The following is a 20,755-nucleotide window of genomic DNA, read 5'->3' as shown; positions in this document are numbered from 1 at the left end:
TTCCCTGGTGGCACAGTGGTTAAGAATCCGCCTGCCAATGCAGGAGACACGGGTTTGAGCCCTGGTCCGGGAGGATCCCACATGCTGCAGAGCAACTAAGCCCATGAGCCACAACTACTGAGCCTGTGCTCCAGAGCCCGTGAGCCACGACTACTGAGCCCGTGTGCCACAACTACTGAAGCCCGCACACCTAGAACCCATGTTCCGCAACAAGAGAAGCCAACGCAATGAGAAGCCCACGCACCACAATGAAGAGTAGCCCCCGCTCACCACAATTAGAGAAAGCCCTGGGTGCAGCAATGAAGACCCAATGCAACCAGAAAATAAATTAAAAAATTAAAATAAAAAAAGTTATCCTGATAACAATAAGGAAAGACAGATAATATCACATCCATTTTATAGGTTGGGAGAAATGAGATTCAGAGTTGTTATTTACAAGATCTCTGTATAGTGAATGAGGAAATGGAGTTTTTACCTAGTTCCCTAGGGTTCTTTTTATAATTAAAATTCTCAAAGTCTATTCTTCTTAATTTGGGTCCCATGTTCATGAGTTTTAAAGCCTAAACCCAGCTAATTCTAACTCACCATCTAATAAATGGTGAGAGGAGGAACACTTCAGCAGGGAAAGAGGAAGAAAAATAAGGAGAGGGTAACTGCAAGGCCTGCAGACTGTTTTCAGGTCATTCTCCCAGGATCCGAAGGGGCATGCAGAAATACAATCCTCAGTCCCAGGCACAGATAAGGAATTGATTTTGCACAGCAATGTGCTTCAGTGTTGCTGGTTAGAAAAAAGGGCGTGTGTAGAAAAAAATGCAAAAGAAGCCAGATATCAGTCAGAGCTGTTGGTGGGTACCTAGTGAGTTCAGAAGTGCATATACAGCTGGGACAAGAGTGTGATGGGACAGGATTGCTGGAGAGAGTGATCTTTACTCTCCCTTCCCCACACACATGTCCACATGCACTCGCATGTATTCACGACTAAACAGAACAAACATTTCTTTGATATATAATCATTGTATGGCTTCAGAGAGCTCACACCAGGAGCTCTGCCGTTTTTATTTGTTGTGTGCTTATGCTTGTTTTATGACTAGAATATTTGTTCTGTGTTGTCTTTGGAAGAATCCCTTTAAGTCCCTTTCTCCATTTTGTGAGTGTTAGTTTAGTTAAAACTAAACAAAATAATCCCTGAAGTCACTTAGCTAGACACACAGAAATAGCAGTAGATCACAGTGTGCTGAAACCATAAGGACAAGTAATGGCACCACAGAAAACCCTTCTGTGTTGTGGAACTCCCTCTCCTGCTCAGGATTCCTCATGTATGTTACAGGACACGTGGCACTGTTGCCAAATTGGCGGAACTTAATCTCTTATTTCTTAGGTGAAAGTGAATTATAAATAGAAATTTTAATATTTTTCTTTCATGTCCTAATAGATCATCCTGGTAGCTTTGGGATTGAGGAGAGTGGGTAAGAAAAAGAATCTCTCCACGTGCTCTGGAAGAGGGTCAACAAACTTTTTCTATAGGGGGCCAAAGAGTAAGTATTTTGGCTTTGCAAGCCATATAGTTTAGTACCCCTATACAATTTGGCACATTAACGTGAAAGCAGCCATAGGAAATACAGACACAAATGGGTGTGGTAGTGTTCTGATAAAACTTTATTGACAAAAACAAACGCTGGGCCAAATTTTGCCTGTGAGCAGTTGTTTGCCAACTACTGATCTTAGAGTTTGACCTACATCTCCACACACATTCTGTTTCTGCTCACGTGGCAGCTACATTTAAAAGATGGGACTGGGAAGTGTGAGAGTGACAACCATATCATAATTGCCCTCATTTGTGGACTTTACACTTGGTCATACTTATTTTTGAATCAACTTTATCTTTCCAGTATTCCTTTGGCATAGTAAGAGCACATATTCTGTCTTCACTTTACAGAGGGCGCAGAAAGTTTAAGTGGCTTGTATCAGGTGTCACCCTGCATCTATAATATCTATATTGGAATATGACGGTCAGCCCTGTGTTTTTTCAGTTGGACTATTCTTTCTAAAATGCATTCTTTAGAGAACAAAGGAAGATGGTGGGAGAAATAACTGAGAAGCAATTTTCATTATCTAAACCAAAAACAAGTAGTTAAGTAATGGCTTAAACAGGGAGGCTTCCCTACTTTCTTATCCCATCGAGACACCATAGGGGATCCCGTTCTTTATTGCTTTTCATGTATATTCCTGAGTTTTTTCCATGGTATATTTTTGGAAATGATGCACTGTAGGCAAATGAATACAGGGAATTTTGGCTTTGTGCAGTACTGTGTTAACGGAAGCTTGTGCATGCTGGAAACAAGTCCTCATTTTGCAAGGTTCCATGGTAACTGAGAGCAAATCAGTTATAAAAGAACTGTGCAAAAAAGAGGACGTGGTTTCGGTATGCATGACCTCTGGTTAACAAGCCCAGAGCAAAATGAGGACTCCTTAAGTAAATAAGTAAGGATCCCATTTCCAAATGTCTGCATTTGCCATATAATTCCCTCTTTTGTGGTCATTAGGGGGAAACAAAGAAATCGCTGAGTACAGTCATTTCCATGATCTGACATGTCATCAGCAAGGTTTCCTCATTATGCAATGTTAACAGTGTTGAGGTTACTTGAAACCAGTTCCAGGTCCAATTAGGAGGCCATCCCTGCTATCTGCATTCCGATTAAATGACATTGCCTGGAAGTCAGAGAGTCTACTCTGTTTCCTCCCCTTGCTCAGAACTCATAAACACAGACTCAAAGAGTTTCCTTATCAGGTTTTTCTGGGTCATTTGGGTGAATTTATTAAACTCTTAAATCATGCTGAAAACTGGAAGGCGGTGGCCCTGAGATCTTCAGTAGGAGCCAGGACCAGATGTATAGGACTTGCTCTGATGTTATAGATAGTCCAAAATATACAGAAGAGAAAGCAGCCAATGAGGGGTCAGGAATCAGGGGAGTTGGTGAAGTGTAAAGGGAGTCTCACCAAGTTAAGGGTTGCAGACCAGAGATAGGAAATCATGCCATCATGTCAGGCTGTATTTTAGGTAAAAAGCAGAGCTTAGCCCAGGCCTTCGTTTTTTCAAACCTCAATTATTGAAATAATTTTGTAGTTGACCTTCAGGTCTCAGAGTGCCCTCTTTCCTCTCCATACCCCATATTATTGAAAATTTGCTTTTCCTTAAATACTCTTCTCACTGTCCTATTCCCTTCCAACAAAAGGAGAAAAATCAAGTCCCTACAACCCATCCCTGAATCAATATAGAATTTCCATTTCTTTGGTCTATTTTTCATAGTCTGGTGCTGTTTTACTTATCCTACCTTATCCCACAGGTTTTCAGTATATATTCCTAGTAGAAATCAGGTCGTGCATCTCTTTGCCCTATGCTCATACCCACTGCCGTATATTTCCCACCTACCACATGCCTGTTTCCAATAAACTCTTTCCTCTCTCTCCCTCTCTCCCTCTCTCTCCCCCTCTCTCTCTTCCCCCTCTCTCTCTTCCTCTCTCCCTCTTTCTCCCTCTCTCTCTCTCTCCCTCTCCCCTTCTCCCCTTCTCCCTCTCTCTCCCTCTCTCTCTCCCTCTCTTTCTCCCCTCTCTCTCCCTCTCCCTCTCTATCCCTCTCCCTTCCCTCTCTCTCTCCCTCCCTCTCTCTCTCTCCCTCTCTCTCTCTCTCCCTCTCTCTCTCTCTCCCTCTCCCCTTCTCCCTCTCTCTCCCTCTCTCTCTCTTCCTCTCCCTCTCTCTCTCTCCCTCTCTCTCCCTCTCTTTCTCTCTCCCTCTCCTTCTCTCTCCCCCTCTCCCTTCCCTCTGTCTCTCCCTCTCTCCCCCTCTCCCTCTCTCTCTCCCTCTCCCTTCTCTCTCTCTCTCTCCCTCTCTCTCCCTCTCTCTCTCTCTCCCTCTCCCTTCCCTCTCTCCCTCTCCCTTCCCTCTCTCTCTCTCCCTCTCTCTCTCTCCTTCTCCCTCTCTCTCTCTCTCCCTCTCCCTTCCCTCTCTCTCTCCCTCTCTCTCTCTGTCCCCCCCCTCCACCCCTCTCTCCCCCCTCCCCCTCTCTCCTTCTCTCTCCCTCTCTCTCTGTCTCCCTCTCTCTCCCTCTCTCTCTCTGCTAGTATGTGTTTCCTATTACCTGCTCCTAAACCACACTGTGTATTCTTCCCTAGCACTTTCTGCTGTGTTATAGCTCCTTGTTTATTCACTTAAGAATCACACTAAACTGTAAGATTCTTGATGGGAGAACTTGGCCCTAAGTGTCAGGAATTGAGGACCCTGCTTGACACTCAGTAAGCACACAGCAAATATTACTGAAGGAATAAATGCCTATGTTTTTCTCTCTCTTAGAATGCCAGACCTTTTGCTTATCCAAATGTACATATCCTACTAAATCTCATGGCCGCTTAGGCTTCACTGACTGTTTAAACCTTATTGGTTCCCTCTGAACACCAGCCTCCTTGTAATTATCCACACCATCACATGCATGCTCAGGATGCACACTGGCATTGGTTCTTGACTGTTGTTTATGTTAGGGATGTCTTAGCACAGTGTTTCAGATGATCAGTGACAGGCAGTTACAGAGTGGAAATAGTTCCCTCAGCGGTAAAGTTCACACAGCGCTGGTGAGCATGCTTAGAATCATATATTATTAGAGCTAGAGCTGAAATGACGTTAGAGATCCTTTTTCCGAGCATCCTACTATGAAATGAATCCCAGACATTTTTACATATATATATACATACATATATGTTTGTGTGTATATGTGTGTGTGTGTGAGATCACAGTCTAGGAAATTAAGGCTTTGCACTGTTTAATAATAGCGAAGAAAGTACTTGGTGAAATATTAGAAGGTGATTTAAAAATCTGAATGGCTTTGTATATGTGATATTTATTCTTTTCAGAATAAATAAATAAATAAATTAATAAACAAACAAATAAATAAATTTACATGTCAATTTAAATTGCATTACAATTAATTACAAAAATCCATATGCCTTTTGGGTGCTCTTGTTGGTTTGTTTGTTTTCAACCTATAAAGGCAATGATCACCTTAGCACAGGGCATTCCCTAAGGATTCATGAGCAGTTGCGGGTTAATGGCTATCAACTCTTCCCAGATAGTCATCAATCCAAAGGAAGCATGGGAAGCAAGGTCATTAATTGTATTAAAAACTTTTGGATATCAAATCCTTCCCTTCCTACCTTGCCAAGGACTTATGTTTAAGATGGACCTGTTAGATTTTCAAAAGCTTCTTTAGTTACTTGCCCTTTCATTAACCTGGACAGAAAATATATATAAATATTAATGTTAATGTACAAACACATGTAGAAAGACAAAAGAATAAATATTAGCCTCTGTGGACCAACAGGAGAATGTCATGAGGAGAAAAATAAATTTTCATATTTTGATTGAGTATAATTGGAAATGTTCACTCTCTTTTATTTGTTTTCCTTTTATTCCCTTTTTCAAACTGATAGTCTAGAGAAAAACATCATATTGTGCATCTTGAGAGGCTAAAACATGTGTCTAGTTTTTGCAATTCAACCTCATTCAACATGATTTTTTTTTTTTTTTTTTTTTGGCAGTGGGGTATTCTTATTGGGACTTGGTTGTATTTGTTTTAATGGAATATTATTTTTTCTCATTCTTGTTAAACAGTTGACTTTCACTAATAATAATAAGCATGATATTTTTTCCTTTGGCATCAGTCATGATTACCCAAAATATTCTAAGAGATAGATAAACACAACAATTCACCTACACTATCTCCGTGTATTTTCCTTTGAGGAATAAACTATGGCAAAATGAAGGAAAGTTCTGGAGCAGAGAAGTTCCCGTTTCCTTTCTGTGGAGGAAGCTCTGGATCCCATTGCATCGTGCAGCATTCTGATTCTTACACTGACACAAATTCCTTAAAGAAATGACATGGAGGGACAAATTTTCACTGAGTACCAAGTTTAAGGTGTGTGACAAGGCTCATCCTCAAAAACGAAGACTGCATTCCAAGACCTTTCCCAATGTACATTTGTCTGGAAGAATTTATTCAAGACCTGGGTCTAGTCCTTAGTCTTTTAATCTCAGAAATTTGATTTTGGTAGCTCATCATGAGAAGGGTGTAGTCACACTTACTAAACACATACAAAATATAGAATATAGAACAGAATGCCAATTTGCTAAACTACAGCTAGAACTATAACAAATCCTTCAAATACTTTAGTCTGTCAAATCTTTTTGTGTGGAATTTAAACTTTTTTGGTATCATAAATCTCTTTGAATATGTGATGACAAAACCAGTGAATAATCTTCTTATAAAAATACACAATCACATTTATACGAAAATGTGCATATGATTTCAAAAGATTTACAAATCGTTTGAAATCCATTCATGAATGTCTTAGGAACCCAGGGATTGAACTATGAATTTTCATGGAAAAGCAAATTATAATTAAATAAGGTGGCTGGTAAGAAATCAAACTAAGAAAATGTGATTGTATGATTCAAATTGCTTTAACATCAGATTATAATAGTCTGATGCATCAATCATTCTCCACAATTGGATTTCAACTGTCACCAGGACTTGACAAATAACAAGAAAAACAGCAACAAGCATTCATACAGTATTGACTGTGTACCAGGCACTGTTCTAAATCCTTCTTTATGTATTAACTCATGTATCCTCACAATAATAGAGTATATAAATCAAATTATCCAACCTATAGGCAGTTTTACTGCACACATTTGAATCTTTGATTTTTAAAAAGTCTCTATATTCCATTAGAGTTCACTTAGTTATGTAAGTAGTTGGTAATCTATACCAACCAACCTTTTCTTGAGCCCATTTATTCTTCCTTCCTTCCTTCCTTCCTTCTTCTTTCCTCTCTCCTTCCTTCTTTCTCTCTTTTTCTCTCTCTCTCCCTCTCATTTAATACACAGATATTTAGTATATGCCATGTGCCAGGTACTCTAATGTCATATTTAGGATACACTTTATTGCTGGTAAGGATAGATTTTTACCCTAATCTATTGTTTTCAATCACCCATTTTCATGCCGATTTTTGATAATCTACTTCTTCTCAATGTTAATTTATTTATAAGTTTTTTTTGGGGGGTTGGGAGGGCAAGAAGTTATTGTTGAGAACCCTCTTTACCATATATACTAAATTGTGTACTATTTTTATTTTTTTGGTTTACATATGGGTCTTATCACTAGACCTTGATAAACTTAGCTAATCAACCTGACTCCTGACTATGAATTGAAATGTGAACTACTTTTCAGTACTGCAACTCAGCAAATATTTACTGAGTACCTAGACATCATCCAGTTCCTGTCTTTAAGAAGCTTATGATTAACTGGATTGAATGCATTCTCAAACATTTGCATTCAAACACAGATTTGATAAATGCTGTAATCTTGACATTACAGATCTTTAGGAGAAGGATGAGTTAATACTGGCCAGTAAAACCAAAGAAAATCTAGTAGAAATGGTCATTGTAAAATTGTCTCTGAATTTGGGTACAATTTTGAAAGAAAAATCAGGGTAGGACATCCCAGGGCATGGGAAAAACAGGAGTAAGGCTTTGAAGAGGAAAAGTAGGGAGTATATTTTTAGAATCAGAAACAGACTGCAGCCTAGACTGTACTATGGAGAACAGTGGGAGATAAGACTGGGAAAGCAGTATGGCTCAGCATCGGGGAGTGTCTTACATGTCACACTAAAGCAGTCGTTTTCAAGAGGGCAAATTTGCCTCCCAGGGGACATTGGCAATATCTGGAGACACTGTAGATTGTCACAATTGGGGGTGTTACTGGCATCTAGTGGGTAGAGGATGCAAGAGATTTAGGCTTTATTCTGTAAGCACTGGGAAACCATTGTTGGGTTATGTTTTCTTAGACAGTTATTGTCTAGGTCCCTGTGTATTGTTACACAAAGTGTGCAAAGTGTTACTTTGCAAATCTCCCTCAGGAATAGTATAAAAAGAAAACACCAATTTTGGAGATAAGGAAATGCATATATTAATCATTTGGTGGACCTTGAATCCAAGAAAAAAGAAAGAACAAAAAGTAAAGGGAGAGAAGTGAAGTTTTCATGCATTGGGAGGGCTCCAGCCTTAAAAATATTAGTGCAAAAGAGAATGCAGGTATTGTTACAAACAGGCACGTTTCTGATCATTGGTACTGTCTGATTTCATTTCCTGAAGAGTGAAATATCAAGAAGTATATGGCACTTGAGGTTTTAAGCTTTTTTCCTTGGCTATGCATTTCACTAAACCAACACAGCAAGCAACTATCATAAAAATGCAAACATAGCCCTGAACACCTCAAATCCCACCCTTTAATTCCAGAAACAAGTAGTCATCTGTATTTCATTTCTTTATAAATAATCAAGCTCAGAAAGTGAACATGATCAAAAGGATTCATAAACAGCCAAAACTACGTACTAGGTATGCTTATCTCTCCTGCATCATGTGAGGCTAAACAAGCAGGGAAAAAACAAATTAATTTTATTTTTAGCCTTGCCAAGTCTTTAGCTATATTTCTAGGTCTGCTTTCCTAACATGAAGTAGATTTGACTTTCTGTTGCTAAGACAAAGTTGGAGCTGCCACCGCCTACCCCAATACCTTGCCTAATCCATGCTGTCCTTTTCGATTGTGACGGAAGAATTAGACCTTTTTCACCCAAGGATTTTCTAATTAATGGTTCAAATGTGTTCTAGAAGCAGAAATGTGATGATCAAGGGACTCTTCCATTTTAAAGAAGATTTGAGGATGATTTGACTTTCTGTCTATAAGAATTCTTGTTCTCTGCTCTAAGTGGTCTGACCTAATGGAGGGACCCGAAAGCTGAGTCAAGCCTCCTTAGTTCTGCATTACATGTGGGTATCACGTGAAGCAAATCATGGAAACAACTTAATGCATCATCTATTTTTAATTTTTAAGGCAATCGTGTTATTTTAGGCACATACAGCAGAGGGCATTGTCTGGCCAAACTAAAAACAGGGCTGCTATTGACAAGAACAGATAAAGAGAAAGAAATAAGGAAGGATTTTCCTTCCAAAAAAATAAAGAAAATTTTAAAAATAAAAATAAACAAAGAAAGCAAGAAGACAATGAAATGAACTTTATATTGCTTTGTTCTCTCCACATTTTCTCTGTAGGAAGACTTCTATGAAAATAACTAAAAACTGGACAAGGATCATTCCAGAAATTAATGAAATTTCTATTATGTGAGTTGGACTCTACTAGATGCTAAGGATCAATTAGTAAATATGACATTATTTAGATCCTCAGTGAGCGTATAGCCTTAATTATCTACAAACTGCTTCCATCTGCTTGAACACTCATGCATTCATTCATGCATTTAACAAATGTTTGATGAGTATTTTTCTGGAAGAATATCACTAGAGTAGATAAGACTCTCCTCCAAGGAACTTAACATTCCACTCAGGTGAGACAGGCAGTAAGAAAATAAACATTGAAATATATGAGGAAAGTATTAAATTAGAAGTACTCTGATGACAGTTAAAATGGTAATCTGATTGATGGTGATGGAGGGTCTGCTTTAGGCTGGGTGATCAAGAAAGAATTTTCTGAGAAAGTAAAATTTAAAGGGAGTCTTGAATGACAAGGAATATCAACCATGCAAAAACCAAAGGACACGTGTTGCAGGCAGAGGGAACCTTAGTGCAAAGGTCATGAGAAAGGAAAAGGCTTGGAGCATTTGAAGAACAAAGAAAATTCAATATGGTTGAAGACAGAAGGCAAAATGAAGAGAAGTTGAAAGATAAGAGAGATTAGGCAACTATCAGATAATCATATGTTGGAGGCCAAAACAGTTTACAATTTGCTCTAAAAGGGTATGAAGTCAATAGGAGCATTTTCAGCTGAAGAATGACATGAACATATTTATATTTGTAAACTTCATTCTACATGCTGTATGAAGAATTAATTGTGGTAAAGCAATTGCAAAAGTAAAGAAACTGGTAAGAGGGTGTTTCAGTGGTCCAAGTTAGAAATGAAGATGATTTGGCTAGAAAGGGACAATGAGGAAACGTAGATAGACACTTATATTTTAATAGTAAAGTCAGTATTTTAATGAACAGGGTTGTGCTGAATGTAAATAAAAGAAAAGTCAAGGAAGATCCTTACATTTTTGCCTTGAGCAATTGGATATGTGGTAATGGCATTTACGAAGGTGCAGGGCAGGTTTGGGAATTTTCTTTCAGTATATGGTACACCATTTAATTCATATAATCCTCTCAATGTCTATTAATGTTATCATCACTCCCACTTAGGAAGGTGCAGTTCAGAGAAAGCTAATTTACCAAAGAATGGTTATGCCAAAGAATACTTGGCCAACCCTCTAACTCACCTCATTTTACTCTAAATCTGGTTTTTGTTCCACTAGGTTTTGCTGATATAGATTGGGTGTCTTTCTATGCTTCAACATTGTTTCAAGTTGGAAAGTACAGTATGTCCTCAAGAAACCAAAACTGAATGTGTGTTTCATAGTCCTTTTTGTATAATTTACAACGTGGACATGAGCAGCATTAGAGATCAAAAATGCATCTTTCCTTACTTGTGCGTCAGAGTTTCAAAAGTGATACCCTGCTCCCTCTGTGTAAACCGGTATTTTTTAATGAGACTACATACAGAAGCTAATTTTGCCTTCACTGGCATTTCATGCTCTACAGGATTTCAACTAGGGATGATTAATTTGAAGCTATACATGTCTGAGTAGTCAGATAATCAGATTGAAGATCAGTTCCATTCTGTTCTAAAGTAATGCTAAGGATGTCGATTATTGAAGTCATCTGACTTTACCATCAACCACTCCTCTTTCCAATTTCTTTTATGCACAAGGATGGAGCCTTCCTAAAATCATGCTCTCACCAATGCCCTTCCTGCTTAAGAGCCTGGAGTGTCTTCCTAAGTTTCTTTATTGAAGCAAATCCAAACTCTCCTACCAGGCATTCAGTGCCCCTCAGTTGGGCCAACTTAACTATTTAAATTCTGCTGTATAAGTCTTCTGCTTCCATTAAGTCATTTTTCTTTCATTTCACGCTCCTACTCCTCTTCTTTTACAAGTCATCTATGCCTTCCTCTACCACCTGCCTCAATGCAAGGTTATATCCCTTTAAGGACCTACATAAAATCCCAAACACTCTTCTTAAAACTTTTTCTGATTATCTATGACATTTAAATGTTTTATGACATTTAAATATCAAATACACTGATTTACATTAGTACCTAGATACACATATGTACACTTTCTATTCTTGATAGGTATCTATGCATTTGTATTACAGCTCCATTAAGTTTGTAAAGTTCTAGAAGGCATGGTCACCTTAGCTCTTTTCTATCCCTTCTTATACTCTCCAGAATGTAGCAACATGTTAGCCACATAGGTTGTTATGGTTTTTTCTTACATTAATACATAGTTCTCTCCACTCACTGCTTTTTCTTATCTAATGATATTGTAATCTTGTCAACTTCTAGACACTAAACACATGTATTCCTTTACTATAAGTTAGGTAAGTCTTCTAGAAAAGTGAAAATGCAGATCCAGGTGGTTTTTCTTTCCTTAAAAATCAATTTTTAAAAATCCCAACTTTTTCTAGAAACATTGCAAGGTCAGTGTATATAGCCAAAGAGCCTCCTGTTGACTTGACAGGTTCAGTACCCAGGTTACAGCCATTTAAACCTTGTATCACTTCCATTACATTTGCCTTGAGGGTCAGCCCTGGGCGTATTTACAAAAATTTTCTTTCTCTGTAAATGTGTGGAACCATATATTCCTGCATGAGGGGAGGAAAGCTCAACAGATTTGCAAAACTGGTTTTCGAATGGGAAAAAATAATGAACTGTATTAGGAAATAGTTGTAAAATAAATTTGATTTGGGAGGTGAGCTATCTTTGATAATGATGTTATTTAATTTGTTGCTTTTCCTTTTCCTGTGTATTCTAGCACTCTTTAAAATTTAAAGAGCTATCCAGAGACATGATTACAATGGAAAGCCTTCTTAGCAAGGTGGGGATGAGCCTCGCCCCCTTTCTTATAAGCAAATCATTTTGCCTCATCTTACTTTGTCCTCTTTGGTAGGTCTCAGGTATATAATGGTATAAGAAATCAGAATTTTTCTGTCTTATTTGCCTTTTCTTTGCTCTTGGTTTGGGGAAGCGGGAGATAGCGAGAAATAGAGAGAGAGAGGAGAATGACTATGAAAGCATCAGGTAGGTCTGGCTGTAAGTAACCAGGAAAATAATGAACTGTTTATACTGTAAGGAATTGATTATTGCACATAATAATAAAACACAGAGGAAAGACTGCTACAGGATTCATTTATTTAGCTGCTTGTCACAATATCAGAAACGCAAATTCTTCCCCTCTTTCCATGTTTTCCTTCCTTAGTACATCAGCTTTGTCCTCAGGCTGCCTCCTCTTTTGGCCACAAGATGGCTGCAGCAACTCTCCGTATCTTATACCCACAACAATTCCCAGAAACAGAACAAAGTACTCCTTCCCCTTGTCTTTCTTCATATTAGTGGGAGAAAAAAAAAAAAAAATCCCAGAACCCCCTCAGCTGACCTCTCCTCGCATCTCATTGGCCGAATTGTGTCACATGTCCAGACCTGATCAGTCTCTGGCAATACGAATGGTACAACCAATGTTTATTTAGACAAGAACTCAGCAAACTATAGTCCAAAGGTTAGTCCACCATCTGTTTTTGAATGCCTTGTGAGCTGAGAGTGTTTCGGAATTTTTAAATAGTTGAAAAAAATTTTTAAGATAATTTTGAGACATATGAAAATTATATACAATTCAAATTTCAGTGCCCATAAATAGTTTAACTGGAACATAGCCATGCACATTCATTTACCTTTGTCTAGAACTACTTTCAAGCTACAATGGCAGAGTAGAGTAGTTGCTACTGGAGACCATATGGCCTATAAAGCCTCAACTATTTACTATCTGGCCCTTTACAGAAAAAGTTTGCCTAGTCCTAGCTTAAACCAAATTCTATTAACTCATCAAGGTTGGGCCAGCTTCTCCCAAAGCAGATAATATAGTTTTGTGATTTTTTTTTTTTTTTTTTTAGGATGAAAGTGAATATTCCTAAGCAAAATTTTCTAGGGAAAGAGTATGGGAGTAGGATGTTGGGTTGGCAACAAATTCAGAGAGAGAGAGACAGACAGACAGAAAGATTGGAGTTCAAGCATATTTTAAGTCAATAACTCATCTTTAGTTCTGTTGAAAAAGTTGATTCTGAAAATGTCACCAACACAAACTGTTAGTAAGACAGAGCTGAGTTTTTGGCTTACTAAGGGGAAGCACCACCCCACAGAGGTCCAGGAGAGTCTATGGATGGAATGGTGAAGATTAAGCCAGAATTTATTGAGAACTGGAAGTTTGATTTTTAGGAGAATTGTTCAATGTGGGAACTTGATGAGGATCAGGTAAGAATTATGATACAACAATCCAGGAGTGGAGAAAACACCGAGGTGAAGCAAAAGATTCAAAAAATCCTAGAGCACAGACTTCTGTTAATGCTTTCCATGAAAGAGTTGATCGATCTTTGGGCAAGTTTCTCTAAGGACAATGAAACTGCTTTGGCAGGAGAATTTCAGAAGAGGATAGAGATGCTGATAGAGACCATGGCAGAGCTAAGTCAAGTTGATGTTGATAGTGAGGTATGGTGTGGAGGTCTCAGTCTCCTTTCTAAATGTGGGGTTTTGCTTCTCAATGTTTAGGGAGGTTTGTTGCAGATACGTATGATTGTGAGTGTGTGGTCTGTTGAGATGGGAGGGCTGATTGTGGTTAACTAAATGTATCTTTCTCCCACCTCGCTTGCAAACTAGTTCCATTGTCTAGACAACAGTCTATGCTGACTTAGCAATGATACTGTGCTAAACAAAGCATCCCCATTAGCTACTCTCCCTCCTGAAGTTCCTCCTGTGTCTTTCAGTGCACTGAAGCATGGGTAAGCAAAGAAGAAAGGTCTGTTGACCAAAAGTCAGGATATCCTCTGGGACAAGGCTAAAAGTATTATAGTTTAATTCAAAACCCACACAGATCCATTTGTAAATAAATGCTATGAGATGACATCGTAATGGAAGTGTGTACCTTTAAATTGATTTCCTTTTGATGTGATAAAAACATCTTCTGAAAGAGATGTTGAAACCTGGCTTTTGATGGAAAGTAACATAATTTAGATTTTAAAATAGAAAACCTTTTGTTGATAGTAGTTTACTCGATTCAGCGCATGTAGGAAGCTTTATTTGCTGCAGGTTATAAATTAGCTTTGAACCAACTATAATTCATAAATTGTTACTTATGACTGATTTACAGGCAATCTCATTAATTGCAATAGCAAAAAGATCTTGAAGTAAGCAAGAAATAGAAAATAAAACAACCCGGGGATTGAAAACTGGGAGACGCATATACTCTACAATTAAGAGCAATGTATCATATTTCGGTATGTTTTACTGATAGTATGTTTCTGATAATTTACTGATAGTACGTTTCTGGTCATTCCAGTTCATCCTTACCACAGCTTTGAATAATAAGTATTAGTGTTATTCCTATCTTACATAAGAGGAAGAAGCTCCCATCACTTTTTATTTTAAAATGTAATAAATATTTATTACTTATTATGAGCTAGTAATTTTATCTGTATTATGTGACAGTGCTAACAAAAGCCTTTTGAGTAAGTAACTCTGTTGTTTCCCTTTTACAGATGTGGAAAGTAAGCTATAGACAGGTGAAGTAACTCTCCCAGTTGTAGGGTCATGGGGGTTCAAGCAGGCATATAAATTCAGAGTCTTCATGAGCCTTTTCTCTGACTACCGGACATGGCTGCCTTTGTTATTTCATATTTTAAAGGGATAAAGGTAGCAAATGGCAGAATAAGGACTTATCTTTTTCACTTTTGTGCTATTTCCAGTCAACCAGTTATTTTCACCTCTGTTGCCAAAGACCCTAGGATTCTAGAGAGAGTCATAGGGTGGGAGGTGGGAGGAGGGATGGAGGAGTAGGGCCCTATGACCCCAATCCTAAAAGCATCTATCAATTAATATATTAGAGATTTTATGTGCTGTTCTTTTTTCTTTTTTCTTTCTTTCTTTTTTTTATAAAAATTCCCACTTACCTTCAGAAGTGTGTTTTGGGGAAAGGGGAACATATGCAATGAAAATACTGAATCACATGAATGAAAAATTTTCAGTGGTCATGATCACTGGCAATTTAAATAACATTCTACTTAAAATGGAAATCTACAAGGGTTTTTAAGGTTGTGTTTAAATTTACAATGAAAGATAACTCCTAATCTAACTCAGGGTGAGAAGCCTGCCAGCCACGTTGTTGTGGTGTGAATAATTTCAGTGGGTTCTGGAACACAGGAGCTATCCCAGTTACCTGGTATCTAGCCCTGGGATGAAGAGGGCAGAGGGGTAGTGGCTCAAGTGTAAAGAGACCTGTAAAAACTGATAAAGGAAATGGTTGGGGTACTGACTTCATGGTTGATTTGAATATGAAAGGCATGCCTGTGGGCCCGTCCTTTACTATCTCTAGGAATTAGCTAGCCCTTGGAGCGGTAGTCTCTCCAGGATAAGCAAAGCCCCATATCAAAACATCAGAAAATACAGAAAATAAAAGGCGTGATTAATACATTGGTACACATCACTATGCCAGGTACTGTGTTGTCAGGAGGCTAAGAAGAGACCATGAGACATGGCCTCTGTCCTCAGGGAGCTCACAAGCTAGTGCAGGAAACAGACCCAGGGACAAATGATCATAGTACTGAATGGTGTGAAAAGTCAACCTAGAGCTGGAAGAGCCGGGAGAAAGGCAGCAAGTCAGTTTGCCACAGAAGGCTGGAAGAAAGAGTAACAACTCAGCACCTAGTGGTCAAATTTCTTTGCTGCCATAGGGAAGGAGACCAAAACAAGCCTCTGAAGCCAGAAAGCATCGATGACTTTAAACCTCACCTTCTTGAGATTCAGGTCCTTTTCTGCAGTTCTGTGAATGTGGGTGTATATTTAAGGGCTGCTAATGGCAGATACGTTTACTGAGTGAAGAATCTCTTTTTATAGGAAAAGAGCCTCTTCTCTGTCTTGTGTACTCTATGAAGATGTAGTTATTTACAAATGCTAATTAACATTGAGAAGCTCACCACTGGTAGAAGGGTTATACTCCTAAAGAGGAGACAGACAGCCCTTCTCTCCTCAACACCTTGGATGGTAGGCGTGGAAGAGATGACCAAAAACCTCCACTTGTCTCTGGTATTGACTTTTCTCTAAGGCTCACTTGGAGCAGTTGGAGGATCTTCCTAATTTTTCTCCTTGCTGCTGGTTTCTTCCAAAACTTTTCTGTCTCCCTGTTCATCTAACATCATCATTCTTAAAAACAAAGCTGATGATAGCATTTCTTTGTATAAACAGAATATGTCGCCTGTAGGATAAAACAGGGACTCTTAAGCTTGGCATAACCAACTCTTCAGTCTGGACCCGATCTCATCCCAGCGTCTTTCCCATTCTCTTCCCCAGGCTTTCCATTCTCCCACCGCAGAGGAATTTTTATGGTTCCTTGGTTGTACTAGCATCCTTCATGTTTCCTTGTCTTAGCTCAGTCTGGCCCCTCTGCTCTTCTTTCTTTTCTTTATCAATTTCTTTTACAAAATCTAGATCAGATGACCCTCCTCTTTGAAAATCCCCTGATTTACCAGCACAGATTGAGTTACTCTGACTTCAGCGCCCTCCTACCAATGTGGCTTGGTCTCAGAGCAATGAACATACATTATTTTGTTTCATCTGTTTGCCTGTCTTACCTTCTGAATTATAATTCCCTCAAGGATGAGGATTATATTCTTCACCCTTGTATGCTCAGTACTTAGCAAAATGTCTGGCTAAGGGAAACAACAAAACAGTAGTAGTAATAATAATAATATCTAATATTATTGAGTTCTTTCCACATGGAAGGCATTATTCTAAGCCCTTATGAACATTAACTAATTTTATTCTGACAATAACACTAAGGGTTATGTAATTATGTCATTCCCATTTTGCAAGTAAGATTGAGCCGTGGAGAGGGTAAGTAACCTGCCCAAGGTGACACATAATAAATACTAAATTATTGTCTTAGTGCCTTTTTGAATTGGATATGGTGAGCCTCCCCACTTTGTTTTCTTCCCAGGAGATTCACAGAAGAGGCACTGTTTATTGAGATGAGAAATTTGGGAGAAGTCATTACACAGGTGCCCAATCCATGATAAGCCAGTTGAGTGGGGTTTATACTGGGTAACACAAGCTTTGGAATTCCTCTTTGTGCCAGAAGAGTTGCGGAAAGTGAGTTGTTTTATTTCCTTCCCAGAAATCTACTTAAAATCAGTAAGAGTAGGGACATAATACATATATAATACAGTTATACTAAGATTTTTTTCTGTGCATAAACATTATGTTTCATGGGGTGTGATTTAGTTTGTGGTATATCTACCTATAGGTAGCAGTTGGCTCTGTTGCCATGAGATTTTGTATATGAATGTCTCTAGAAATTTATGTATATTTGTGCATGTCATTATTTCAGTGTATTTTCACAGGTACCATATGATAAGTTGCCAGTGTTTACAGCTCAGGTCACCCCCAAAGGAAAGGTATTTTAACAAAATTAATTGTGAAAAATATTTTGCTTTTGCCATCATTCTTGCAGAAACTTTTTCATGGAGCTTTTGAGATCATATTCTCCTGGACCGATGAGCTGACGGTCTAAGTCCTGGTTGTGTACTTACTAACCATGTGACTGCATGCATGTTACTTCCCCTACTATTAAATTTCTTCATCGTGAAAATGGAGTCTATAACAGTTCCTTCCTCAGAGGAGTGCTGTAAGGATAAGAAAGGATCAGGGCATGCAGCCTGTGCAATTTCAAAGGGCCCCATACTCAGAGGGGCCCATGCTTGGCTTCATGCTCTACTGTAACTGATTTGAAATTCTTAATAATTTTTAACAAGACATCCCACGTTTTCATTTTGCCTTGAGCCCTGCAAGTTATGTAGCCATTCTTGGATAGGATTGTTTGTGAAGTCCATAGCCTGTGGTGCCTGGCACATAGACTAATCCTCAATAAAATGCCAGCTATTAATAGTTTTGCAAGGGAATTTTTAGTTTATTGGTATAGCCCCCACCCCAATTTTATTTTCTGAACTTTTCCAATCTGGTCTGGACATTGAGCCTAATTGTGGAGTACATTTCCTAGGTGCTCATGCATTCAGGTCAGACTTGGTTGATAAACACTACAGTAAGGCCCTCTACCTCATTCTTCCATTTCTCTGTGATTGCACATCTGATGGAATATTGGCTGTGGATGGCTACTAACTCAAAGTACAGAGACACTTCTCTATATACATGAGCCACATCGCTTAATAAATGACACTACATACAGTGACTCCAGAAAGACATCTGGAGGAGATCTAATACTCTTTTTTGCTCTCATTGTATTACAGATTATTTGAACTCCAGAAGGACCAACACCAGATAAATTATGAATGTTGAACAAGATGACCTTACATCCACAGCAGATAATGATAGGTCCTAGGTTGAACAGGGCCTTATTTGACCCCCTGCTTGTGGTGCTGCTGGCTCTTCAGCTTCTTGTGGTGGCTGGTCTGGTGCGGGCTCAAACCTGCCCTTCCGTCTGCTCCTGCAGCAACCAGTTCAGCAAGGTGATTTGCGTGCGGAAAAACCTACGTGAGGTTCCAGATGGCATCTCCACCAACACCCGGCTGCTGAACCTCCATGAGAACCAAATCCAGATCATCAAAGTGAACAGCTTCAAGCACTTGAGGCACCTGGAAATCCTACAGTTGAGTAGGAATCATATCAGAACAATTGAAATTGGGGCCTTCAATGGTCTGGCAAACCTCAACACCCTGGAACTCTTTGACAATCGTCTTACGACCATCCCAAATGGAGCTTTTGTATATTTGTCTAAACTGAAGGAGCTCTGGTTGCGAAACAACCCCATCGAAAGCATCCCTTCTTATGCTTTTAACAGAATCCCTTCTTTGCGCCGGCTAGACTTAGGGGAATTAAAAAGGCTTTCGTATATCTCAGAAGGTGCCTTTGAAGGTCTGTCCAACTTGAGGTATTTGAACCTTGCCATGTGCAACCTCCGAGAAATCCCTAACCTCACGCCGCTCATAAAACTAGATGAGCTGGATCTTTCTGGGAATCATCTGTCTGCCATCAGGCCTGGCTCTTTCCAGGGGTTGATGCACCTTCAAAAACTGTGGATGATACAGTCCCAGATTCAAGTGATTGAACGGAATGCCTTTGATAACCTTCAGTCACTGGTGGAGATCAACCTGGCACACAACAATCTAACATTACTGCCTCATGACCTCTTCACACCCTTGCATCATCTAGAACGGATACACTTACATCACAACCCCTGGAACTGTAACTGTGACATACTGTGGCTCAGCTGGTGGATAAAAGACATGGCCCCCTCCAACACAGCTTGCTGTGCCCGGTGTAACACCCCTCCCAATCTGAAAGGGAGGTACATTGGGGAGCTTGACCAGAATTATTTCACATGCTATGCTCCTGTCATTGTGGAGCCCCCAGCAGACCTCAATGTCACTGAAGGCATGGCAGCTGAGCTGAAATGTCGGGCCTCCACGTCCCTGACTTCTGTATCTTGGATTACTCCAAACGGAACAGTCATGACACATGGGGCGTACAAAGTGCGGATAGCCGTGCTCAGCGATGGCACGTTAAACTTCACGAATGTAACCGTGCAAGATACAGGCATGTACACGTGTATGGTGAGTAATTCTGTCGGAAATACCACTGCTTCGGCCACCCTGAATGTTACTGCAGCAAACACTACTCCCTTCTCGTACTTTTCAACCGTCACAGTAGAGACTATGGAACCTTCTCAGGACGAGGCAAGGACCACAGATAACAATGTGGGTCCCACTCCGGTGATCGACTGGGAGACCACCAACGTGACCACCTCTCTCACGCCACAGAGCACAAGGTCAACAGAAAAAACATTCACCATCCCCGTGACTGATATAAACAGTGGGATCCCAGGAATCGATGAAGTCATGAAGACTACCAAAATCATCATTGGCTGTTTTGTGGCCATCACGCTCATGGCTGCAGTGATGCTGGTCATTTTCTACAAGATGAGGAAGCAGCACCATCGGCAAAACCATCATGCCCCAACGAGGACTGTTGAAATCATTAATGTGGATGATGAGATTACAGGAGACACACCCATGGAAAGCCACCTGCCCATGCCTGCTATTGAGCATGAGCACCTAAACCACTACAACTCCTACAAATCTCCCTTCAACCACACAACAACAGTTAACACAATAAATTCAATACACAGTTCAGTGCATGAACCGTTATTGATCCGAATGAACTCTAAAGACAATGTCCAAGAGACTCAAATCTAAAACATTTACAGTTATGAAAAACAAACAATCAAAAAAAAAAAAGTTTATTAAAAATGACACAAATGACTGGGCTAAATCTACTGTTTCAAAAAAGTGTCTTTACAAAAAAAAAAAACAAAAAAGAAAAGAAATTTATTTATTAAAAATTCTATTGTGATCTAAAGCAGACAAAATTATGTGTATTCCTCAGAACCTGTTTTTGCTGCACTTATTTACTATTTTCCCACATCTTGTCCCTGCCTTTCCCAATCGTCATATTTTTCATAGGAGATCTCAATTCCCTAAAGAACTGGT

General features: G+C 39.3%; 1 protein-coding gene across 3 annotated transcripts in view; it reads left to right on the top strand.

Moving 5' to 3' along the window:
* The window catches only part of LRRC4C (leucine rich repeat containing 4C), a 160,439-nt gene extending 139,976 nt beyond the window's left edge, over window positions 1-20,463 (top strand). For 2 of the 3 annotated variants that reach the window (XM_059929655.1, XM_059929657.1), the window contains exon 2: window positions 18,497-20,463. In XM_059929655.1, coding sequence (XP_059785638.1) covers window positions 18,539-20,461 — 1,923 coding nt within the window. In that variant the 5' untranslated portion in view covers window positions 18,497-18,538 and the 3' untranslated portion in view covers window positions 20,462-20,463. Of the gene's footprint in view, window positions 1-17,190; window positions 17,343-18,496 lie in introns of all 3 variants that reach the window. The other variant, XM_059929656.1, reaches the window with a different exon arrangement.
* The last annotated feature ends 292 nt before the right edge of the window (window positions 20,464-20,755 follow it).

Source organism: Balaenoptera ricei, chromosome 8 (assembly GCF_028023285.1).
Source record: "Balaenoptera ricei isolate mBalRic1 chromosome 8, mBalRic1.hap2, whole genome shotgun sequence".
NCBI lineage: Eukaryota > Metazoa > Chordata > Mammalia > Artiodactyla > Balaenopteridae > Balaenoptera > Balaenoptera ricei.
This window is presented reverse-complemented; position numbering and strand designations above follow the sequence as displayed.